This window comes from Sebastes fasciatus, chromosome 2 (assembly GCF_043250625.1).
Source record: "Sebastes fasciatus isolate fSebFas1 chromosome 2, fSebFas1.pri, whole genome shotgun sequence".
Classification (NCBI taxonomy): Eukaryota; Metazoa; Chordata; class Actinopteri; order Perciformes; family Sebastidae; genus Sebastes; species Sebastes fasciatus.
In genome coordinates, this window is record NC_133796.1 from 10,726,939 (window position 1) to 10,753,449 (window position 26,511).

Genomic DNA, 26,511 nt, shown 5'->3' on the forward strand with positions numbered 1-26,511 from the left:
TTTCTGAGACTTTTGTATTTATTTCTCCTTTGAGTCTTTGCAAAGACTTGGCAGACAGTTAGTACATCATGTAGTGCAATGATTTATGATGTAACAATCGAGGTTAAACAAGGACCACAAGAAGCCTAATAAAAATCAAATCAGGCTCTTTCTTTCCTACCACTGAAGGTAAAATGGATTTTCAATGTACAGACATCCAGTGTTGAGAATTACTTAACATGGAAGAAGCTGCAGGAATTGTTAATTGTTAAAAAACACAGCATGAAGTTAAGATCCCTTCATGATTAGGGTCCCTAATAACAGTCACAGGCTTCAGCCACTTGTATAATCAGTGCCAATGAACACTGAAGCTGCTCTACAAGTGGCTCAATGCCTCATGTTTGTGATATAAATGCATTGATCATAGTACGCAGCAACATGTAATGAGAATAATGAAGAAATAGATATGAGTTGATGCCATTCTGAGAGTCAAAAGAAATTTTATGTAAGTAAATCTTTTGTTAATTTATTCAGACTAGTCGTGAGAGTTCAACTTGTTTATTTACAGCTATATCACTGATATATAGAGACCCTAAGTCCCGCCCCCTTCCGGTGGACAACCATGGGACCTTATTTTCGAAAAAATATAGAGAAACAAATAATTTTTTGATCTCGTTTGAATTGCTTCATGAATCACACATATGATGTTTGTCCATTTAAAACAGAATTTTGCAAGTCAAGAAAGTCGCAGTATGTTGTAAAACTGTTGAAGACTGTGAAAATACGTAATTAGAAAGACTACACACCCAGAAGTCGCATAGTGATGTCTGTCGCTCTGAAGCTATGATGTCTGCGTGTTTTGTACTGTGATGAACTCACACCAGCAACAGGTCTTGCTCGTTCTTTCTCTTCCCGGCCGATAAAAAGACCAGGAGTCGTTGGATAAAATTACATCAAGTAAGATAACGTTTCATTTGCGCGTGGAACAATTAACTAGCTAGCTAGTGTTGGTGACGAGAGATGTAGTTCACTGAGCGGTTTCACACAAAACTAAATGATACTACGACAAACCTACAACAAACTGAGACTTTCTTGACTTGAAAAATTATGTTTTAAATTGACAAACATCATATGTGTAACTCGTGGCGCAATTCAAACGAGATAAAAAAAGAAATCTATCTCTCTCCGTTGACCACCGTTCATATTTTTTCCGAAATAAGGGGGTCCACCTGAAGAGGTGTGACTTAGGCTCTCTATAGAAATACATGTGGCCCACTGTTCATCATATGTCTGTTCCTTTGCACTGAAGTGGATGACCAGTGAGGTATTGTGTGTGTCTCTTGTCTTTGCTCAACCGTTACCAAGAAGAAGATGATTATAGTGATTGTCATTCATCACGTATCCCTGACTGTACAAAAAGAAAAAGAGATTGTGTGTAATTTTGAGTGTCCAAGTGTTCTCATGTGGACTCTTCAATAAACCACATCAGCACATGGGCTTTGTTCTCCGTCACCCATTTGATGTTGGCTGTGGTTTTCTCTATAGCCTGCTCCAGGGCCAAGGTGGCTGAGCCAAAACCAACATGGAGGTTGTCTTCTTTGAATTTCTTCAGCTGGAGGGAGACACAAAAATAACAAAGAAAGAAAAACTGAATATCTGCATTTGGGTAACCCTTTAATTTACAGGCCGTTGATTACACAGTAATGTGAAGAATGTGCCAAGAAGTAATCAGTAAAATCAATATAATGATAGTAGTAGAATTACCTGAAATTACTGTAAAGTATTGAGTAATTACAGAGTCAAATTAAAGCAGAATAAAGAGGTTTGGTTGGTAATTATACTGTTATGTCTATCGTATGGAAATTAGCTTTATGTTCCCTAAAAATAAGTTCATGTGCACTTTACAGGCAGTGGAAAGGTAATGACCGTGACATTTCATGGTACCTACCTTGTCTTCATTTAGTATTTGGAAAATAATTACATATTTTCATCCAAATGGGTTATGAGGCAGGCTACACTTTACAGGCCATGGGGAAAGTAATTACAGCCAAAGTTCATATCACCATGCTCTTATTTATGTTGAAACTACCCATATGTTTCAAAGAAACAATGCACACTACAATTTACAGGCAGTGGAAAAATTCTGAGTTGACTACTGTGACATTTCCAGCAGCATCTACCGTTCACTTTTGGGAAACAGCTATTGCAGTGGCTTTACTCTTCTTGGCTTATCAGAAAGTAACACGGTGGAAATTACAATACATTAGGTTTATTATACTGAAAGTACTTGGCTATGTTGTGGAAACCGGCTGCTGTGTTTATTTTGGGCAACGACAATGTTAAATATGAGAACACACAACTTGGTATTAACCTGCTAACAGCCTGCAATGCAATAAAAAACACACATCTGCGGAACATTCATGCAGGGAAAAATATTCGGATGGACCTCGATTTCAGCGGATTGTGTGTATTTTTGGGGCCTTGGAACAATGGACGTTTGTTTTCGGGTTCACGGACTGTCGGACAGATAGCCTTTTTTCGGTCCAGTGGGATATTTGACTATTGGTGTTTCGGAATCACAATGGGCCGTCCCCTTCTCAACACCCAATAATGTACGACAAACACTACTACTTCAACAACCAAACACTGTAAAAGGACAATATATGGCTTGAGATCACCCAGCAGCTGGGATACGATGAAGATGGTTTTGCTAACATTATATGTTGGTCACTGAACGGTGTTAGCATCACATTTGGGGTCTGATTAGTTTATGTATTGTGTAGTTGATGTTAACACCTTACACATTCTCTCTCTGGATAGGTTTTTGTTGTGTGGAGTGGACACAAGCACAATTTAGGAGGAAACTCATTGCGAAAATGGAACTCAGCAACACGGATAATTCACACCGGACCCGTTGTGCATAGATGTCAATCTTGTCAATTTTCGGGGTGGACTTCCCTCATTCCAGGAGGATACCACATTTTCGCATTGCACTGGTGTGAAACAGCTTTTAATAAGGCAGCACAAAATGTGTTTCATGCAGCAGATGTTTTCTTTACAGTTCATAACCTGTAAACTTTTTTTTTCTTTAAATACTCAGTAACTACCAAAGTATTATGTTAGCCTCTATGGTAGCCTTAACATATAGGCTACAGAAACGACCCACCTGTCTTACCCGGTATGTGGGCTACACCACTTAGTATAACAATTCTTTGTTGTGCTTTAATTTTATTCTGTAATTACCCAATACTTTACAGAAATGTCAGGTAATTCCACTACTACAACTTGTCATTATATTGATTTTACTGATTTTACTAATTTTGACTTTCTTTTCCTATAAATATTCTCCAGGAAATACAGTGTGTATTTGTGTGAGGCTGCGCGGGCTTCATACCTCCTGTAACTCGAACTCTGTAGAGAATCTCTTTGTGATTCCGTTGATGAGATTAGCGAAGGAAAATGATCCTGATCCATACCTAATAAAGGAAAGAAAGATGCTGTTTACTATAACGATGTTGCCTGCTGTTGACCTCATTGAACATCTGTCTGGGAAAACACCCGATAAATGTCCCCATAAACAGGAAAATCTGCAAATAAAAGCAAATAAAGTCTGGTGATGTTGGACATGTGTTAAGGCTCAAAAACAGTTGCAACATAATCAAAAGCACTTAAAGTTAGGGTTGGTAAACTTAAGAAACCAGCAAGAGTGCGCTAGATTTTAAATATTATATAACCGAAAAACCGAGCCCGAGGTTATTTATGCTCTATTGTCAAAGACTTGACTATTTTTCTAGTTAACTCTATCTAGGACAGGCTTGAAAAAAATGTTTGCACTTGCACTTGAAAATGTTACATTTCTATCTTAAAATCCTCAGCATTTTTTTCACTTTTACACTCAGTTGAGTGCTGCTGTGGCTTGTGTATTAAAATATTCTTCCGTCCTTAATACATTCTTTGAGAGTGCTTTCCAACAAACCCTCCTGTAAGGAGTGAGCTCTTACTGTTGGAAAATGTAGCTCCATCTTGCTCTGACGAAGTTCCAGGCCAGCGGCATCCCCACAACGTTTCGGGCGATGTACTGGATGGTCGAGGTGGCGTCTTGCTTGCGGATTTTAGTTGGGTCTAGGGTGTACTCCAGATACCTGGCTCAGCCAAAACACAAAGCAATCATTTCCAAAACACTATTTTAATACATTTATTTTTAGAGGAAAAATTAGCAGAAGATCATTTAATATTTTAAACATCTTGGAGCACGTAAAAAAGGGTGACATAGTTGTTACCTTAGTGTTACCAACTATCCTAAAAGCCAAAAATCAATTGAGCTTTAAAGGTATATTCTGGCAGAATGCAAAGCAAATATTCTGTCTTGGTGGCACGAATTAAGGTGAAGATTGGTCCGTCCTGGTAGAAAATCATTTAATTGTGAGCTCTGAGATTAGCTAAAGTCTGAGCTGTCATACAGGCACACAGTATGTTGCTAGCTATAGCTACAGCAGAACGTTCACTGCGAATACAAACAGCACAAACAGTCCCGCAGTCAAATCAGTGTGAATAGCACAAGGTGAAAATTCTGTAAAAGTGAGACTCACGGTATGTAACTTTTGAACAACCTAATGGCACATTCACCCTCTTACAAATGAAAGAAATCTTAGGCAGTAAAACACAACCACTCTCTTCAATTTGCTGTGGCAGTCTTTCTTGGTCTGCTACGACCATTAGCTCATGCTGGCTTAACGTTGCTGACTAACAATGCTTGCAAATATTCTGTAAATAGGCCTACTGCTGTGAAACTGCATTTAGCCTACTGAGTCAGTCCGCTGACTATGACTCTTTGCTTCCTGTGCCACTTAAGCAAGTTACAAAAATACAATTTTGATAAGAAATTTAGATGAAACCTTTGTCAAATGGTGGTCTAAACTTCTTTTGTAACAAAATTTCAGATCAATGATCAAGTATCCACGGTTTGAAGTAAATTAAACTCTTATTAATCAGCCAAGTTAGTGTCTTTGAAAGTGCAGAAAACACATAAAACAAGTGGTTTGCTGAATAGATAAAAATTCTCCACTCTCACGGTTACATAAATGTAACTGACAGTGTTGTACATTGGTAGAGCACATGTGAGTGTCTCATTCACAAACCTCCCTGAACGTGGATAGTCCCATTAATATGGATGTTGCACGTACTGTACCTGTTCAAAAGCCAAGGTGCTTTGGTGCAGGCCATGGCCGCCCTGAGCCTGGAAGCTTCCGATGCCAGAGTGGCGTTCTTGAACATTCTCCAGGCAAAGTCCCACTCCGCCACGCCACCGAAGGCTATGGCACTGCAGTAAACTGTGCTTTTCAAGTTGGGATGGATCCTGGTCAACGTCAAGGTAAACATACAGTAGATTAGAAAAGGAATAACAAACACAAAGACTTTCTCCTCACACACATTCGGTGTGTAGATTTCTGGCTAGCTACAGCTAACGTTTGTGCAGTTCTTTCTCTGGTTGTCTGGGGCGAATTTGTGCGAATATGAAATCTTAAAGGAACAGTGTGTAACATTTTGTGTGATCTATCAGCCGCCGTCTGACTTCCGTCGCTGCTAAAGTAATGTTATTATGGTAAGGATGACCTCTAAACGAGGCGAATGGCGTTACTACGGTTTTACACTCGGCGGCTCACATTACCGCAGTCTTGGAAAGGGAGGAGTGAGCGGAGGGGTACTCTGTTGGTTGCAATCTGCAACCAAACCGCTAGATGTCACAAAATCCTACAGACTGTCCCTCAAAAACACAAAAGGGCGGACTTCAACTGCTCTGCACTCACGGGTTGTGATGTGGATTGTCCATCCATTGTCTGTACCAGCTTTTGATCAGCTGCCCGCAACCCTCCACACCCATACTGCAGGCTATTCCAATAGCATTGATCTGATTATACCTGAGAAGGGGGATGATTGAGAAAACTGTGAAAAACTGCAATACAGCATGACAATACCCAATGTGTGTGAGACTTGTGAAAAAAAGGTAACAACCGCAATATTGCATTGAATGAAATTACGTCACCAAATGGTAAGTCACCTGCTTTTTGCTTTAAAAATATATCTTCTGGTGTACGAATTCTTACTGGTCAGTGTGTCCTGTAGGTACTCTGGTCCAGTTAGCTGTAATCGTCTTGAAGTGCTCAAAAAGTGGTTGGATTTGTTTCTTGAGGTATGACTAAAATAAAAATATATCAGCAATAGTTTTCCCTTTATACACTTCTCCTGTTAGTATCAGAATGAACAGTATTTGTATTCATAGTAACGCAGTATTAACCTGTAAAGCTCCATAAACCTCAGTGCGGTCAAACATGAGGATGTAGTGGTCGAGGTTTCTCAGCGCTGACTGCCAGGGGATGTTGTCTCTTTCCTTGGACAGGTATTTGGTCGTTCTCAGGGCCAATGTTGTATTGATTATTTTGGCTCTGCACAAAGGGAACACATTCTTTGCAGACATACAATGCATAAAGTATTTAATACTTTAAATACTTAGTTTTTCTTTACCTTGCTAGGTTGAAAGCATCATCTATGATTTGTGCTCTGTTGATGATTGGTAAGGCCTGAAAGAAACAACACACACAATGTTCGTCTTACGACTTTAACCCTTTCACTGTATTTTTTCAGTTCATGAAAGTTAATTATAACATTTTGGTCGCCCAAAAAATCTCTTAGTCAGCGTTCAGTTATACTTAGCTCCACCCACTCTTGTCACTTCTGGTTACAAATAACCAAAATAGCGATGCCCAAATACCAAGATGGTGACGGACAAAATTCCGATTTCAAAACGGCAGTCCACAAACCAATGGGTGACGTCACGGTAACTACGTCCACTTCTTATATACAGTCTCAGTTGGAATGACAAGCTTGAACTTGAGTGGGCAATTAAGCAACCGTTATTAAAATGCATAATGGGCATGTGACTCACCTGATGGTTGGTGTTGAGCAGGGAGAGGAGACGATCCCAGTTGTCAAGATCGTAGTTCACCCTAAAGTACCCAGATACATTGGTGTTGGCCAGCACCCAGTCATTTCCTGAAACTCTCATCAGATTATTGGCATCTGGTGGAAAATATTACAGAAAAATGTGCAAAATATTCAGTTAATGCCATGACCAGTGGTTGGTTAAGTCCACTAATCGGGATAGGAAGCCTTTTCTTCTCTAGTATTCAGATCTAATATATAAAAGAGCAATGGGTGTTACTATGACCATATACCTGTCTTTTGAAGGAGCCAGTACTGTTGCTGCTCCGCACCTGTCTTCATCCATTTAATCGGGACAAACCATGTGTAACTGGAGAGAAACACACAAAAACAATATATACCATCACGCATTGCACTGAAGGAAAAAATGGCAGACAGACGAGAGGAGAGAGAGCAGCGAGATTGAGACTAATCAATGAGTTACAGCTGAAAAATAATGTATTTAATGTGAGCAGAGCAGCGCATCGCAACACCAACAGCCACAAAGTTCTTCATATTTATTAATTTGGGAAAATACGCTTATTGCCCCCACATTCACGATGAACGTTAATTGTTACCTTTCACAATAAAAGCCCTAGACATAGACAGTGCTTACCAAGGGGAAGTTAAATTCACTCAGAGCATTTTGCTGAGAGACAAATCACAAAATTAGAGTATTTATTATGGGTGGTCTACCAACAGCAGCAGATGTTAAATTTTAATTGTGCAATAGCAATGGATAGTGAGAAGGGAGTAGTGAATGAGTGAATGATTTCAGACACAGCACAAGACATGGAGCTATTTAGTTTGTGCTTCAGCCAGTAGTGATTGTGTTATTAACGTAGACATTTATCCAAATGGCAGATATTGCATGAAGGAATCTCTTCATTTATCGTCAACATGGAACTTACAGGATAAGGTAAAAGTGATTCCTACTTGAACTGAGAGGGCCTCTCCACTACAGAGTCTGGATCCAACAGGAAGTGCTTCTGGCTGATACTTCCTGTCCGGGTGTCAATAGTGACCACTGGGAAGCCCATCTGAAGAGTCCAGCGGTTCATGATGTTGTGGACGGTGTGAGGAATATGCAAAGCTGGTGTGGTTTCAACTGCCTGAGAACAAACAAGAGAATTTCGCAGTAATTTATGAGAGAAACACACAAACACCCAAGGACACATTGCCAGGTGAAACATATTAAATGACAGTGAGGACTTTTAACTGCACCGACCTGCTGGAGATGGTCCCATAAGTCCGTATACACTGTGTTGCCGAAGGCGAATGTGTTCAGGTAAGACTGAGAACAGAAAGCAGTTATGAACAGCAGTAACTGTCAACATAATGCCTTTGCTGTAATCATGTTAAATAAGGCTACATTGTGAAAAACACAAATACATTGTGTTTATTAGTCAGAGTCTAACCACAGCACACAGGAAGTGACCAATCATAAAGCAAACCCACACACACCAGATGGACTAACAATCACGTGAATGTGGTTTGATTCAACATAACCACAGACTCTGTCACTAGTGCGCGCACACACAAACACACCCTGCGGCAGTATTAAATCAGTGATTAGCCCTTATGACAGTTAATACTCACGCTGAGTCCTTTCGCAAACACAGGCTCAGTGAGAAAGTCTGACAGCATCCTGAGCACCGACGCTCCCTGATGACAACAAACACAGAAACCACAAGAATTTTGGCTGATTTGAACTTTTCATAACACCAAAGTATTTTGCATCCAATATATTAATACAAGATGTTTCCCTGATGGGGCAACAAGATTCAGGAAATGACAAAAGTCAACACTGGATGAATTAAAAAAAAAAAAAACTGAAAAGTGGGAGTCATACTGAATATTTTCTTATACAAAGGTGTTACAGTTTTCTTGGGTGTTTATGCTAAATGTTTTTTCCTGGAGATTAAAAAAAGAATAGATAGAATAGATCAGGTAAAACTGCCTAAAAGTGGACAAGTAAGGGATAATGTACAGCGAGCTGGTCATTGTTGTGAAAGAAACCCCGAGTGTGACATCGCCCTGAAGGGATTTCTTTCACAACAACGACCATAGCTGTACATTATCCTGCTTATGACACGCCTACTTTCTTGAGAAATCAATAATTTGACACAAAAACGGTCCGCCAGAATCCGACATCAGAACTGCGGCCATAGCAACGGTCTGCTATAAAGAAAAAACAGACCGCTGTGATTAATCAATCAGAATCGAGTATTCAACAACGCTGTGTAATAATAAGAAATAGAAATTGGCTTTGTGAAAAGGTTGCCTTTCTCCCTTTTCACTGGGCCCTGTTCCCCCAAATCAACAGTGTTCTGCTTGATTGTTGATTTCAGTCCAATGTTTCAGTTTATTGGATACCATGTCAAGTAGTGTTTATAAATGACTCAAGCTTGTTTAGTTTGTTCAACGAGTTCATAAGATGTTGCTGTTCTGACAGGTTTGTTGGGGTGGATCAGCTGCTCAGCAGCTCAATCAAGGAAATTGCAAACAGGTTTGCCTCATTATGTCCTCTTAGCAGGGAGAGGCTGGGGTCTGTTAACATGTAGGATGATATAGGTGAGATAGTTCTGCAGTAAATGATATTCTATAATGGTTGGTGGGCTCATTGGTATGTGTGATAGATTGAGATGTCAGCAGTAACTTAGAGATCTTGTATTAATGGTCTGTTCATTATTCTGTGTGAATTTGGATGCTTGCTCGGTTTAGCTCACCCTATACTCACCTGGTCAGGTAATAGGTTCCAGTTAGGTGAAGCTGAGAAGATAATTAACATTCACTGGAGTAAGAGGAGGAAAAGGGAGTTTGCAGCTTGCTGTGAGGCTGCAGCTTTCTTTTGTTTGGTGTTCTTTTGATTCAGTTTAAATGTAGTTTTGTTGAATTTCCTGGGTTTCATTTTTGCCCTTTGTTTCAGTGAGCTTATTGTTAATAAATGGCACTTTTTTGCACTACGCCTGCTTATCAACCTTCAACATCCCCCCTTTATATGGGGTGGCAGAGCTACAGGCTTGAAATGATACCAATGTCATAAGGTATTGCCTCATTTTTGGGTATTTTCAATCACAGGGCCTCCTTACTCATACAAATAAATGAACATATACATGTGTGAAATTGGAATAAATACTGCATGTCTGTATAAGATCTTGCAAAAAATGTATTAAACTCTGCCAGAGAAGCAAACCTTGCTGTAGGAGATGGTGTTGAACATCTCGCTGATCTGAGCAGGGGTATTGACCTCCTCTTCTCGACGGGACAGCGGGTGGGAGGAGGCCAGGGCGTCCACAGCAAACACTTTGTGCACGTCAGACAGTATGATCTCGTCTTTCTGTAGCCGAGAGCAGAGAGATGAGTTAGGACAGGCTTTCTGACCCAAACATGTATGCGAGACCACATTGATCCGTGAAATGCAAGTGTCAAGGCTCCCTGTCTTTGAAGGTACAAGGATGGCCAGCCGTTCTCATTCCCACGGCGCCAAATACTGAAGCTTTGTCACGGACGATACCAACGTACAAAGCGCCCGTTGTATGAGACGCACAGGGCTTTCCATTAATTATAATGTAAACTCATCCGTGTCAATGTTAAACACTCAGGGAAAGTGCTGTGGTGACGTAGTTTAAAGAGCAAAAGAGACATACACCGGACAGGCGGGTCTAACAAATACAGGGCTTTCATACACAAGACCGCCGTTTGTGTCCCGAGCATCATGTTACAATCAGCTGTTCGTAATTTTAAGCCCAAAACATGTTTTTTCCTAAACCCGACTATAGTGGTTTTATTGCTTGAACCTAGGCAAGTGCTTTTATTTAATTCACAACATTAATCACGTGTTTACTGCGACCGAAAAGTGACGTCGAGGGATCTGACAAAGCGTCAGTATGTGACGAGTTGGGATGACAACGTGCTGGCATGGCTCTTCTTACAATGTTCCAGGTGGGCTCAGCATGGTCAGCTCCGAGGTACTCCACATATGACGCAAAGCCCTCGTTCAACCACAGGTCATTCCACCATCGCACAGTCACCAGGTTGCCAAACCACTAAAAAAACACAAAGAGTAAAGAGATGAAGAGTCTTGCCACAGTAATCACTAACACCGAGGTTAAGCTCAGTACATTCTTCAGGGACCTTATGTTCCCATGAAAACTGTTGCTGTGTGGCCGTGAGTTAAGATTTTGGCCAACATTACCACTAAATTTCAACTCCAAGAAATATAAAAACTGAATAAGCAGGGCTTAAGAAAATTCCCAACCACAAAATTTCACATCACTCATGTCAGGCTTTAAATACATCCAAAAGGTTAATTTGTCCCCAGGTGATGAGCTGTCATCTGCCTTTGCAAAGGGAGGTTGAGTATTTTGGCTAAATGTACGTTTACAACATTATTGTGTTCTTCACAAGAGTGGAGATTGAGTCTGCACCAAATTAATGTCCTGATTAGGAACATCTGTTTTAACTTACAAGATCTTTATTTTTCTCCTGATTATTAAAACTGGAACAGAGGTGATGGCAGCTATTTGGCAGGAACCTTATGGCATACCATGTGTGCGAGTTCATGGGAGATGACAGTTGTTATTCTCTCTTTGTTTCCAGTGGAGGACATGATGGGGTCATAGAGCAGGGCCGTTTCCCTGTATGTGATCAGACCCCAGTTCTCCATTGCACCGGCATTGAAGTCAGGCAGAGCTATCTGATCTGGGGAGGACAAGGACATCAGAAATGTCTTAGAAATGGACCACCAAAGCCATGACTGTGTGGACTTGACCTTAATGTGACCCATTTCCTCTTAAATGGAGAGAATGGCACACCAAGCGATAAAAAACACTGCATTTTTACCTTGCATATCAGACATCATCAAGGCATTTTCTACATAATAAGGATATGCTTTATTTAGCATATATCTGCTCCACTGATCAGTGCTTGGTTCAATACAACTTCCGTTGTTTGGTTGTCTACCATCCACATTGACGTGTATTTGAAGTTGGTTAAAATATAACAGAAGAAAAGGGAGGTTGAAATACTCTTGAATTGATGAAATCACCAGTGGGACCTATTGAAGGCATTGAGTCATTGCCTATGAGGTATATCTTTGCTGATAATCAAAGTTTTTAAATGGAGCTTGGCACATCAGAGACAATAGAGCATTGAGGATAACATTTATGTTGTGATGTCTTGTCTGGTTTTAGCGTCTAGGGATGGCAGTCTCTGTTTGTCAGTCAGTCAGTCAATCGGTCAGTCCATCCATCTGGTCCAGACTGAGATATCTCAACAGCTATTGGATGGATTGTCATGATATTGGTACACTCATCTCGTAAACACGGTAAACACGACCCCATTTGAAGGCACCATTAGTATTTAGCTCAAAGCACTGCTGTGCTTTGGGTCCAGCCTCACAGAGCCACTAGGATGCCTGTAGACATTTAGCCTTGTTGATTCACTACCACTGGTTCATTATAATGATGTTAATCTCAAAAATCGAAACTTCAACACCGGTAAAAACGTCCAACAGCAAATGAGCAAAGCTTAATGCACAACATGTTTTTCTTTCCAATTGAATTGAAAGACTGAAGGCTGGGAAAAGTGAGATAAAGGAAATGAGAATAATATATCTATCGTCAAAGGAAAATGTTTGCCTGAGCGTGTTGATGCAGAGTTGACCTACCTGACTTGGCGAGCGGATATGTTGCGTTGTAGTACCGCTCATAGAACCTAAGGATCGGCCCTGTGACGTTGAGAGCATAGTCACCCTGCTTGTCAGCTATGGCTTTTCTTCGAGCCCAGATTCTGATCTGCAAAGAATTTGGCAGCTTTAAAGCCATTATAACAGAAAAAAAACTTTCTTTGTCCTAATTTCTTTTATTCTGGGGTCACAGGATGGTGTGACCTCTGACCCTTACATCATTAACACTAGATGTTTGTAATGCTTTTGGTCTATGATCCAAATCAATTTGTATGCTGACCGCACTGGTAATGTAAACATTTACAGGGAACAAACATTTCTTACCAACAAATTCTTGTTTTGGGTTGATTTAATGTTCTCAAAGTCACTGACAATAAACGCCAGCAGATATGTGGACATTTTCTCTGTGGGCTCAAACGTAGTCACTTTGACAGGCACGCCGTCCATGACAGAGTCTGCAGTGCCTGTTCAGGGGAGGGGAAGAGTTAGACTCTGTTAGCATTAACAGCATCTAGTTGCTGATTTTCTGATAATGTGTCCAAGTTATTCATTATTTACTGTCTCACACATAACACACGTTTCTGTCGTTTGCTCTGAAAATCACTTTTAAATAACATATCAAATGTCTTGTACTAACCACCATTTGTGTCTATTCTTATTTGATTTTACAATTTGATTTTGTGCAGTTTCCATAGAGAATTGCGCCGTAACAAAACTTAGAAAGGACTGAACTTTTGTGTTTCTAAAACGAACCAGTTTCCCTGCCGTTAGACAGAGCCGTGGTGTCTCGGCTGTGGATGATGGTGACATTGAAGACGGCTTTCATGGCTGGCTCGTCAAAGCAAGGGAAGGTTTTCCTGGCATACGTTGCTTGCATCTGCGAGGTAGCGACAACTCTGCAAAATGTTCCAATTAAACATTAACACAAAATAGACACCAACCAAGCAAAATACTCCAAAGTCCCATCAACAGGAACCCTGGAACCATAACAATTAACTCTTACTGTCCATAGCTCAACGGTGGTGCACCATTATGCTATGTCGTTGCTTACTTCGTCACACCATCCTCGGTGTATTCACTCCTGTAGAAGCCTTCCAGGTCGTCCGCCAGCTCCCCCTGAAATTCAGTGTAGAGTTCATATGAAGCGCCAACAGCTAGTCTGCTGCGTAGCTGAAGAACCAGATACTCCGTCTTCACAACAAGCCAAGACGTCTGTATAGCGGGCGCGGTGGCGTCACCCAGGCCGCTCAGCCTAGCGTGGTGCCCGTAGAAGGTGGTGAGGTTCAGCTTGTTGGAGTGGATGAGGATGAGGTCTGTTTCCTTCACACATCTGAAGATCAACGCCGAATGTCCAGTGAAGACGTACAGGCCGTCTGCTCTGGGCTTCAGTCGGGGCCACAGGTTGACGCTGTAGGAGACGGGAACGAGGGAGTCTGGAAGTCTGTAGCGGTCCCAGGGCTCCTTAGGGGTGAAGGGGGTGGTGAGGGGTGTACGCATGCTGGTGCTGTCTGTTCCATCTTCAGGCTTGCCTCGATTCTTGGCCTTTTCCTTGTCGTAGGCAATGGATAAAGCCATAATCGTAAACAGGCCAATGACCGCCAGCACAAGCAACCCGAGGCCCACGTTTTTACTGATGAAGTAGACTTTCCCCATGTCCGATTTTAGGAGGGCAGAGGAGAACTCTGAGGGGTCTCAGTCTGTCCAGCACAGAAGGTCTCTTCCCTCCTCAGTTAACGGTTGAGCAATTAACATGGCAAAAAATACATTTTTATCAACACCTGAGGAGAAATAGAAAGATGGGAAGACGTTGGTCATTTAGTCTGCAACTCTTAGATTTGTAATTATCAAATAATGATGCACAATCAGTGTTGTTCAAAGCTGGCATTGTAGTTTCATTGTTATGCTACAAGTACAGTGTCATTTGATCTCTATAATTACATTTCAGTCATTCTTTTTCAGTAATTGTCATAAATACATGATAACACTTCATTTTACAGGTCTGCAAATTTTATGGGTGATAATCAGCAAGTAACCTATTTGAAATTTCTTTGGATTTACTGCCAATTTACCCCAAAATTTATTGAAAATGACTTTATTATAAACATTATTTAATAATTATATTCCGCTAATTCCCAATAGCTGGTAATTTATTTAATCCATTTCCAGGAAAATAATACAAAGTTAATTGATATGCTTTATTTCCATGTCTGCTGATAAATAGATAATAATTAGCAAATAACTTATTTGATATTTCTTTAAAAACTCCCTGAATCATGACATCAGCTACCAGGTTATATTTGTGTTGACAATAAATCACACAATGGTGAGATTTATGCCTGATCAGAAGTGTCTTCTATTAGTTTTGGTTTCCATATATTTTGAGGTAAATATTGGGGTAATTTGGCAGTAATTCCAAAGAAATTTCAAATAGGTTACTTGCTAATTATCACCTAATTACCATGAAATTTGCGTACCAAATACACATTACCTGCATCCTTAACTGGTCTTCATACAGTGTTTTACATTGTGTGCCACCAGAAAAATCTACAAGATGTATTCACAACTGCTTTATGCTACTTTTATGTTCACTATTGCACGCCAGAGAACATTCAGAACTCATATAATAACATGCAGCGCAAAGTCCTCCGTGCAGGGAAGCTCATGGAAACGTGGTCAGTGGGGGAGTAGAGGAGAATAGTATTGACACAGTTTGTCAGGAGTTTGTCTGCCTGTTTACACTGCAGTCATCTCTGATATGAGTTTTTGCATTAATGTAACACATCTGGTATATATCCAGTGTCTGGTATATTTTGAGGAAGGAGCTAATGAATATAATAACCACAATGAGTGCGTCAGTGCTCTTAGCTCATGTTTTTGGACACACACAGGTCATTTACCTGTGTATAGCCTCGTTTAGCATTATCATTGCCACTATATCTCACTGGAGCATGTGTCATGTTAGCCAGCCAGAGCTGAAAGATGTCTATCAAAGGTGGCGTGTGGTTAAAAAAAGAAACCTGTCTATGGATTTCTTCTCCTTTTTATTATTGGCCTGTCTGTGATAACTTTATCTTGTGACATATTTCTTGGTAATAGTATTTTCCATTTGACTTTGTCATGAACTCTTCTGCATGTAGCATTTCTTTTTAGTATAAATAACCAGCAGGGTGGACAATAGTCACGACAAAATCTGGATTATTTTACAACTAGATTGTCCAGGTGGAAACAAACCATGTCACAGCCAACAACAGTTTGATAAGAACAAAGATCACAGTGTGACATTATAAAACAGACTGGTTAATTGTCTTATCGACAAGCAACATTTACAACTGATATCCATTACTGGCACTCTCTGATGTTCCCATGTTTTATGTTGTCCTGACTCATAAAGTATAGACCATAAAGGCTACTCACAATCAGTAAAAGACAATTCAAGGCAATAGGAAATCTCTTGGTAAGCTGGTGGCTTCAAAGCAGCTCAGACTTACAAATAAATCAAAGATTTTAACCAACAAAGTCTTCCTACTTAAAGTGGCAATAGGCAGAATATTTTTGGCATCATTGGGCAACAATTCCATAATAACCTTTCAGCATATTGTAATTCAAGTGTTCTGAGAGAAAACTAGACTTCTGCACCTCCTCATGGCTCTGTTTTCAGGCTTTAAAAAATCTAGCCCGTGACGGGAGACTTTGACCAATCACAGGTCATTTCAGAGAGAGAGCGTTCCTATTGGCTGTGCTCCGGTCATGTGACCGGAACTTTGCGCTCCTTCACCAGATTTCACAATGGCGGCGGTGTCACAAACTTTTGTCATTTTACAGCTAAACCGTGCCCTACAAGATGATTCTGAAAACATTTGAGGTGAGAAATAGGCATTAACGTAACATAATATTGATTCATATTTGATCAGCGCTGCCTAGTTTGACCGTTTGGTTGGAGTTTGCGAGTGATTGACAGTCGGCTCTCATGGACAGCAGACCTCAGATCAGCTCTTACTGCTTGTTTTCCTCCGGTCTGTGAAATCTTGCAGATGCCGTTAGGAGCACCGGAGGAGATAGAGGCACAAGATTTTTTTCAGGTTACTTGTTTCATACACTACTGTCACGATATAGCGACCGTTTTATAAAAATAACTTTTTTGAATCATATTTGCTCCAATCTCGCCTACTTCAGCTTTAATCAAACTTTCTCAGGTAATTGCACTAACCAGTGACATAATTCTGCTGGCATACGTGGGAGATCAGAAGTCTCCTCCTGCTCTACGTATATCGAAATCAGTTTACATTATCAGGAAACGCACAAAGATCAGCTGTGGTAATATCTGCCGGTACAGAGCATACTGACATACATGATAGGAGAAAACAGACTTTGTTCCTTCCATCATTTGAAGTAGAACATCCTGACCGTGCAGTGTTTGTCCTTGTTTAACATCCATCCTTTCCTTCCTATCTGATAGCATGTACATGTGTTTCCTCTACAGCATCCTCATCTTATCATCGTACTGTACATTTGGGAGTACATGAGAGACGCCCATAAGTGTCAGTAACCACAGTAATGTCAGCAGATCTGTCACCTCGGTCAATCAAATATATTTTCTTCCCTCCAGTATTTTATTTGTCATAGCTGTGATATATTTTATGATATTCTGTAGAAAAATAGTTTGATAAGAGTATTCTTTTAATGTACAGAAATATATATTCAATATATGACTTAAAGGTGTAGTCAGTCCTCTCCCGGTTTTCCCCCGGGTCACAATTCTCCCGTATTTCTCCCGATTTATGGCAAACTTTCACACTTTTTTTTTACCATTTTGTTATCTTCGCCTGTATACGACAATCGAGCTACACCAACTGTCGTTTCCCGGCAGAAGAGAGCAGTCTATGCTCGCGACACAGCGCAGTTTGAGCTCATGTGTAAGCTGCGCTCGCCACATCGGCAGCGGCCAAAGTTGGGCTTTGCTCAATGCAGCAAGAAGCCGCCGTGGTGCGGCGCAAGCCGTTGGAAATAATGTGTTTCAGAACGCAGTGGTGCCGTTGTCGCGTTGTGTCTGAAAAGGACCTTCAGTGAGTGAGAGAAATGGAGATTACTAAGAGAAAGAAATACTCAAGCAAGAGCATAAATAGATAATAAAGGATGAGTATTAGTTTATGCCAGAGATTCACACAACAAGTTCATACCAGAGGGGGAAATTATTCAGTTTTATTTCCCGGGAGTTAAAGGTAAAATATTATTTCACTCTTTTAAAGTCACCAGAATGAAGGAAACAAAGTCTCTGAAACTCCAACACCCCCTGCTTTGGTTTTGAAATCCTCCCTTTTTTAAGATGTCAAGGTTGGTAAGTACAGTATGTACCCGCTCCCTATGTAGATATAAACGGCACATTCCAAGCCAACGAAAAAAACACAAAGTTTTTGTATTTCCAGGTGATTCTACACTCAAGAAAACATACTTATTATTATTCTATTCCATATCTACCAATAGATCCCCCTAAATGAAACACACTGTTCTTTTAATCAATGTTGAGCGTCAGAGTTCATTCTTGACTTTGGACCTTGACGCTTCACGTGATGAAAACTGTCCCATCTTCATAACAACTTTATCAACTAAGGCTATAATTGCAGTTGAAAGTCCACAACTCACGTTCCCATTACTGATTCAGTAACATTTACAACTGCAGACCCGCTGTGTGAACCCGTAACCTTTTTTAGTAATGCCTTATTTTCTAATAAACATCTGCAGTCATAAATGCTAGTAAGTGATTAATAAAGGGTCGTAGCTTTCTGACTTTATAATAAACCATCAATACTGGAGTTTAAAGTCTTAACAAGTTGCTGTTAAATAGATTTTGGTCAAGATGAAGATGCTCAGAAACTCGTTTCTAGAAGGTAACAGGTCTTTGTGATGAAATGAAAAGCTATCCAAACAGTCGATCCAAACATTGCTCTATTAATGTCTTATTATGTATATTACCATTAATACCACTTTTCCGTCTTCCCCTCACACGCCTACTTGAGATTAGTATAGCTAAATTGATGGTTAATCCATAACCCATGGTGTGTTGTAATAGTCATTTATAAGACTTTTATGATAGTGAGAGGCTACCGCTAAAGATAAGATTTATTTTGTTACGGGAACATGTATCTTGGAAAGAAGTTTATCTCGGCTAACTGAGATAACTGTTTTTTAGGCTGTATTTGCATACAGATAATTCTCCATTGGGTTATTATGATTTTAACGGACATTCCTTGTGAAAAAGGTACAAAGCTTTTAATGAAAATTATTGCATTTCTATAAAATGTAACCTGTCTTGGTATTTCAGCCAATTACTATCAGGCAGCAATGAATGAGATGATCAAATATCATAGTTATTTAAAGGCTGTAAAGATCAATGAGTCTTTCAGGCACCAAAAGAAAAAGAAAAAAAAGATCCTCCACTGCTATAACTCAACATTCAACAGGTACGGAGCATCTGGAAATGATGGACCTGAATCTGATTAAACTCTGCAGACCAAGACCACACAAACACAGACATCCTAGGATCTCTCTATAATATGAAACACGCCCTCGGCACATCTGTGCTTCTTTCTGCTATGCAGTGTCTGAAAGATGAAAACATCTTCAGTACAAAGGCAGCGTGCTGTAACTACAGGAGCGGTGAAGTTGAGAATAAAAAAGGGTTTAAAGTTTTCAGGCTGGACGTCAAACTGTGAAACCAAAAGAGAGGTTGTAATGCCTTTGTTTAAAAAATAATCGCCATAGAACCTACATGATAGGCTACCAATAGAAATGTGGATACTCAAGCGCAGAATCTACAAACAAAATGTGATTCAGCTTTCTTGTCCATTTTAAACAGATTTTTTAAGTAAATAAACTTAATTTGAATCATTTACACGGCTTAAATATTAGCTAGGTGTTTGCCTGCCCGACTATTATTGATATGTAGGCTACTTGAAAACAATCTAATTAATGAATTAGCAATTTAGTACATTAATTATGTGATTTAAAGGTAGCTTAACCACACTAACGTCAAATTTAAAAGCAGTTTGCACAGAAATTGCACATTTCAATGGCATGATAATAGTAAAAAAAACAGATGTCAAACAGTCAGATTAAGGTTTTCCTAAATCAATTTAGACCAAGTGATCTTGTCTGTTAGAAAAAGTGTGATAAATAACAGAAATTGCTGGATTTTTATGAAGAAGTCCTAGGGTTAAGGTTGGGTTTGTCATGATATCTCAGACTATATGTAGCCTACTGATATTATACAATATTAAATCTTAACAGACCAGAAGGACTCTGTCCCAGGTGCAGTCCGTGCTAATAGTTGTTTTTCAGCGTGATAGTCTGTGTTAGTAAGCAGGGGTTAACAAGGAAGTATGAATGAGTATGAATCACCCATCTGTAAGATGTAAATGCTTCTAATGTCCCAAAGGTCTCTTTAGGCCAAGTGAATAAACAATATAAGCCAAACAAATCACAAGCACTTCCCCCCCTGCCAGCAGAGAGCGGGGTAATCTTGTGAGCGGGAATGTTTATCTTGGACGCACAAAATCACATATTTTCATGGATTAAAACAAATGACAACAAAAGAGCCACGTGACCACATCTGTTTCATGGTGTGATTTTAACAGACTCTTCTCTTTGGCTTCCTGCAAGTACTGTGTATTCTTACTGGTCAAAACCAAGGACTCCTTTTGTTATCATATGGTTAGAGACATGCACTACTTGTGCATTTTTTTTGTACACTACATCAAAATAGGAGTTGAAGTATTCTGCTTTTTGCACAAGACTGTGATTCACTGGGCACATCTGGCGAATGACTAAAACTGGACACCTGCCTTCTTACTGTAAATCCACATTTGGCTTTAGGGAGAAATACATCACCAGCATGTCACACACTGATTTCTCTATTCTCTCACACTTTATCATTTGCCTTTTCAACACTGACTCCCTGTTGGGGATCAATAGTTCATCTTATCTCAAAAATGTGAAGGTAAAATACCTTTTAGTAGCCATATATGCTTTGGCATCATCGTTCTACCTGCACATGAACCTGTGACCTACACTATCAGCTCTGTGTGGTCTCAGCTCCACACTGTACAGATAAGCTTCAGCCAGCTACAGAATTTATATCCAGTACAGCCCACGCTGGATGTTGACAACCGATTAATCCACAGCAGAGCCAAGAAGTCAAACTAGGACTTTAGATATACAATTATTTTCTACAACTGCATTAAACAAGTGTTATTTACTGTTTGTATACTACTAAAGTGACTAGCCTTGTTATATGTAGGTCATTTGAACTGAAACCAGAGTACTCATAAGAGGAATGAGGAAGCAAGAGAAGCAACAAAGACTGAACTGACTGCTTTGTGTTAACTTTAGAGGCCAGTCATCATTGATTTTCATAAACAACATTTCACAGTTCTGTCTAAACTCCATTCAAGCACCATTTGTGAACAGTCAGGGATGAATGTTTTTGTTGCAGACCAATTCTGAGAAACCTCCTTCAGTGTAAAAGAAGCAGCGCAGCGTTGCACCAGATCCCAAAAGGCTGTAAAGCTAATACACTCCGGCTATTAGAGAACCTTTGTTGTGCAGGAAAACACAACTTGCAACTAAAGGAGTGACGTGGCATGCAGCATGTTGGATAAATTAACATGTCAAACCCGGGGGAAAAACAGTACATACCAAACCCCTGTAGCTGGACGTCCTCTGCGAGCATGAGAGACAGAAGTTGAGCTGGAATGATCCCGGCTGATGTGAAACACTCACCGCTTGCATCTGTGAGGGTGGAGGAGGGAGGTGGTGAGAGCTACCACAGGTTTTTCCTGGGGATGTAAGGGAGGGAGCAGCTCCCTCAGTTTCCCCCCCCCAAAAAATCCCAAAATTAGTGGAAAGGGGGGGCGAAAGAATGCGGCTGTATCAACAAGACTGCGGACTCATTGTGGTTGAGCAGAAAGAACTCAGCGCAGATGATCCTCAGAGGTACAAAGTGTCCCTACCAGTCCGATGCAAATTACTCCTGACCCACAGCCTGGTGACTCAGCTTACCTGCTGACAAAGTGAAAACTCCAGGTTGAATGAGTTGACACACGACAAAGCACAACCATGAGCATTTGTATTTTGATTTATTTAGTTCACCATGGCAAGGAATGTCTTTGACACAGACACATTTAACCTTCCCTGACAGGCTTGACAGGCTTGACAGGCTTGACAGGAATTAACAGTGACACTCTACCAGAGTATGGCTTAAATGAACTGATTCTGACCACTAAATACAGCCAATAAGACACTTTATACAAACACTTAACAATACAAAAAAAAAAGCCAAAGTTGGTCTGTTGCCTCTCTGAGCAGATGTTGGCAAGATCCTATCACAGCACATTAAAAGTTGTCTAGAACTAAACAGCATTTACATTTGCAGCACTGAGCGCAATCTGCACCCAGGAGAGCAATAACGTTATTCACAAATCACGAGGATGTCGGAGACACAATATATTACAGAGAAAGGAAAATAAACTGTGACAAGAGCCAAGCAGAGGAGCGTAATCCGGGTTTATATGAACGCACACTTGGAACAGGAGATAAAGTGGTGATTCAGTAATTATAACCAAACGCTGAAGCCAAAAGATCTCATTACAGTGAACTGTGCCGAGTCCAAAAAGCTCGCTCCAGACAGAGGGAAAGTTTTCAAACCTTGGACGCGGCGACCGTTGATGAATGTCAGAGATTTGGAAGAGTTGTGCAGGAAAATAGGCACTGGGCCAACACAGTTCATTTTTCTTTTTGGGGAGAGTATCAACTGGAGAATAAAAAAAATAAAAAACACAGAAAGGATAGCAGAAAATACACAGATATTAATATTCCTCTTAATGCTTTATAGAATCAAACTTTACATTATTGTGCAAATCCTTCAACTGGAGTAAACTGTAACTTGCATACAGTAGAACTCAACATTAATCCGCTGCTTATCTCCCGTTCATGTGAGAAGAGAGGAATGAAGGGGGAGAGAATAAGCTGCTGTGGTTCCATGATAATAATAATACACATATAAAACTGTTTTTCTCTGGGTGGAGGAGGATCTGCATCAGTAGTACATCGGCCCCGCAGAGCTCAGCTGGAACATGTTTCAGAACGGGGAGAGGCTCGGCACTTTGATATTGATGTCTCCGATGTTGATGTTGCGGGGCATCTCGGGCAGGTTCATGTTCTTCACGGCAGAGACGGCGCGAGCGGGGGCCGCCGATAGACCTCCCTGCCAAAACAAAACATGGAAAACACCTTTAAAGACACCGTGAGAGGAATTTGAATGTGATCATCCTTATAATCTGGGAAAAACCTCCTGCATGCCTACTGTCAATTTGATGACAGTAGGTATTTAAGAACCATACTGTACTTGTGTTTTTGCATGTTTTAGTCCACTTACAACTGTACTTTACAGCTGTTATGAAAATGTCTCCTTGTCAGTACTTCTAAGCAAATTCAGAGATGTGACACTTCAGATTTGGTTGCTGAACTACAACCTTAAAGGTATAGTTCAACATGTTGTGAACTATGCTTATTCGCATTCTTGCCAAGGGATACTGTAGTCCAGACCCCCCCCCCCTCTGAAACCACAACGCGTCATTTTTACACTTCAGTTTTTGTGCAGATTAAAACAGATTAAACAAAACGTGTTAATTAGTGAGCTATAGAGTTGCTGGTATGCAGACTCTGTTACAGGCTCAGTGTTTCAACCAGTCTTTATGCTAAGCTAAGCTAAGCGTCTCCTGGTTGTAGCTTCATATTTATTGTACAGACGTGAGAGTCTTAACTAACGCTCAGCAAGAAAGAAAATAAGCGTATTTCCCAACACGTCATGCACATTTCCTTTTGAAAAACATCCATGTTTCACTTTTGATTGTTTTCAGAGTTTCATTTTCCATCAACATACAACATACAGCTATTTGCCCTAACCAGTCAGTAGTGAGGGACATTTCAAAAAATATAATTACGGAGCCGGGGGAGGGTGTTAATATTCAGAGAAAAAACTTGTTAATTAAAGTCGTAAATTTACAAGAAGAACATCCAATTCTAAGAACTAATTCACCATAATCTGTGGTTCAACACAAGCAGTTATGTCATGTGCCTTTTCTGTGTTGTTTTCCCTTCACACTGACACAATGACAGTTGGGCACGGTCCCTCAAAAGCATCAGTGTGTAACTATGGTAACGCAGTGTGTCCGGACTAACCTCTTAACAGTGGGTTTTTAGTGTTAGCTGTGCTGAAATAAAAGATGCACGCCTTTGTGTAGTCAGAGATAGAAGTTGTTTGTCTCTACTTTCCTGTAACGTCTACAATATTAGTATTTACTTATATTCATAAAAGAACACAGAAAGAACATGTGTATATGTATCTTTCAGGACCTTCGCCTCGCTCAGAGGCTCTTCATTACACTACATTAGGAGCAACGAAATTCAGACGGAGCTGGCACTACCACGGTTTTGCACTCTACTATTTTCCAGATTTTTTTCTTGTAAGTTTAGGTCTTCATAATCTTGCAAATTTGTGATTTTTTTTCTCGTAAATTTACGACTTTAATCTAGGGAGTTTTTTTCCCAGAATATTACCCCCCTCCCTCGGCTCCGTAATTATTTATTTTTTTAACCTAAAATGGCCCTAATACGCCGCCGTACATTAGTGACGTCTCAAGCAAGCTTTAAACTTTCATCTCTGACTTTAATAGCAAAGTGAATGGTCACACATTCATGTATCTAAAAAACTATAGTCCGTCCTAACGGGGCGGTTCCACAAGTTGCGCTCTATGAGCTTAAACATGCAAAAACACTGGCGTGGTCCTTTAATGCAGCCAACAGACTGACCTCTGACTTCTCCATGCGGGTCTGCACTTCGACCTGGGCTACGATCTCATTCATGTTGGTCTCCAGCACCATGCCTCCCATCACCACCTCCTGCAAGATGTAATGAACCTGCAGACAGACGTGACACAGCAGTTAATACACAGCGACAGCCTGCACGCCGCTGTACATGTCAACTCAGTCATCAGAACAGGTCTCTTTGCATGCTGGCTCTGACTTGATACTAAGAATACACTGCTAAAAGCAACACAATATTTTGAATGGTGTTCAATAATAAAATCTGGATTACACCACATCTGGCTGCTCCAAATGTCAGCCAGATGTAAGTGTTTAAAGTGGTGTGTTGTTCAGCATTTTACAATCCTCTGCTCATTTGTGTTTCTTTATTCCAGGTGATAAAGAAGGGATGAAAGAGGTACAAAATCTAATGTTGGAGAGTTCAGTCCTCTCACTGATGGCTCACTAGCAGTTTCAGTTTCACTCTCAAATTGAGATTTGTGTTAAGAATGATAACCCTGACCAGTAAACCCTCACATGCGTGTATAAATTAAACTTTTACGATGCCTTGCAGGGCAGTGCTGTTGTCCACCTGGGAAAGCCTTCTGACTGAGAGCAAAAGGTTTTCTCTCTAGTAGAAATATTTCCAAGTTTCGTCTTGGAAACATTCCTAAGGCCAAACCCCACTTCACCACATGACATCCATTTCCTGCTGGGGAAAATTCAGTCAAGATGGCCGTATAGATGTGCGTGATTAGTTTCCAGTGAGCAACACTTCTAGCTCAGCTCCAGGCAGAGAGGAAGAGGCCTTGTCGTAGTCTGAACACAATGCAGAGCTCCCTTCTAAAATCCATCATCTGATAATTTACAAGCGGAAACCTTGAAGACAGATGTTTTATTTTCATCATTCCTCGCAAAAAAATTCCCATTTCAAAACAATTCAGCCCTCGAGCATTGACGGCTCTCCCATTTCTGAGTGGAAACTGGCAAAAGAAGGAGGAATTTCAGAGCTGCGGAATCGCTCGTTCGAGATCTACTGTATGATGTCACGAGTCCACTTTGACATACAGTATTAATAAAAACGCTGGGCCCACACACCAAAAAGGAACTGGATCAACTACAGCAATGCAGCTGTTTCTGAAAAGCAGCTGGCTGCATGGAAAAGACAAACACACACGACTACGCTGCACATTACTGCGGGGTCGTGTCTCTCTACAGCTTCCCCTCATCTTAACCTTTAACTGAATATGAACAACAAAGCCATTTATAACAAACTGCTGTTTCAGAGTTGGCACACGTATAGTAAACATAATGGAGTAAACATGGCATGGTTTTTGACATGTTTAGAATAGATGGAAATAAAAGACGGTGCGCAAAGGACTTAATGTCCCCGTAGTCTTACAGATGCTGGTTACATCGGGATACATCTTTCAATGTACAACACTGTGCCAATGTGCTTTTAACAGACTTTTGCCCAACGAATTTACTGGCATAAGATGCATCCAAAAATAGTGCCAAAGAAAATGTTGACCCACTGGCCTCATCTAATCTCATTTACTTCACCGCTTCCTGCAGCTGCTACACAGTGAAAGAATTTTCCTTGTAAAGGTTTTATTCTGAAGTTTACATTGATAGCTAATTAACATCACACGCAAGAGTTGTTTACCGAGTTGTTGTCCCAGAAGTTAAAAACCAGCAGTGCAGGTTGTTCTGACACTGGAGAGGGGCATAATTCAGCAGCTCAAACTGTGCTGTTAAGTCACAGCTACTCTGAGCTCAACACCGTGGCACCAACAGTAGCCAAAAAACACTTGAAGACGATCGTTAGAGAAAAGGCTTCCCTCAAGTTCCCACTCACCTTGTCCATGTGGAATATGAGGTCCAGTTCACAGACGTTCTCAAAGCATTTATCCAGCGTTTCCACAAACACCTACAACACAAAAAGATTTTGGACAGTTAAACATCTCAGACCTGTAGAGTAAACATACAAATGTTTTTAATCAGAA

The 26,511-nt window shown here is 40.5% G+C and overlaps 2 protein-coding genes across 2 annotated transcripts in view; both read right to left on the reverse strand.

The window, feature by feature from the left end:
• On the reverse strand, positions 1-21,783 carry LOC141783865 (aminopeptidase N-like). The gene is made up of 21 exons (XM_074661466.1): positions 21,338-21,783; positions 13,698-14,424; positions 13,400-13,542; positions 12,971-13,110; positions 12,629-12,755; positions 11,507-11,661; positions 10,893-11,006; positions 10,154-10,297; positions 8,557-8,622; positions 8,186-8,251; positions 7,894-8,069; positions 7,212-7,288; positions 6,923-7,056; positions 6,502-6,557; positions 6,275-6,422; positions 6,084-6,175; positions 5,787-5,897; positions 5,168-5,335; positions 3,981-4,121; positions 3,374-3,455; positions 1-1,591 (listed from the first exon to the last, which is right to left on the reverse strand). The coding sequence occupies exons 2-21, from the start codon at positions 14,297-14,299 to the stop codon at positions 1,439-1,441; spliced, it is 2,895 nt and encodes a 964-aa protein (XP_074517567.1). The 5' UTR covers positions 14,300-14,424; positions 21,338-21,783; the 3' UTR covers positions 1-1,438.
• Positions 21,761-26,511, reverse strand: part of ap3s2 (adaptor related protein complex 3 subunit sigma 2) — an 8,522-nt gene continuing 3,771 nt past the window's right edge. Inside the window, exons 4-6 of the mRNA XM_074661497.1 lie at positions 26,364-26,435; positions 24,512-24,619; positions 21,761-22,904 (exon numbers count right to left, since the gene is read on the reverse strand). Of these exons, the coding sequence (XP_074517598.1) occupies positions 22,779-22,904; positions 24,512-24,619; positions 26,364-26,435 (306 nt within the window). The 3' untranslated portion in view covers positions 21,761-22,778. The remainder of the gene's footprint in view (positions 22,905-24,511; positions 24,620-26,363; positions 26,436-26,511) is intronic.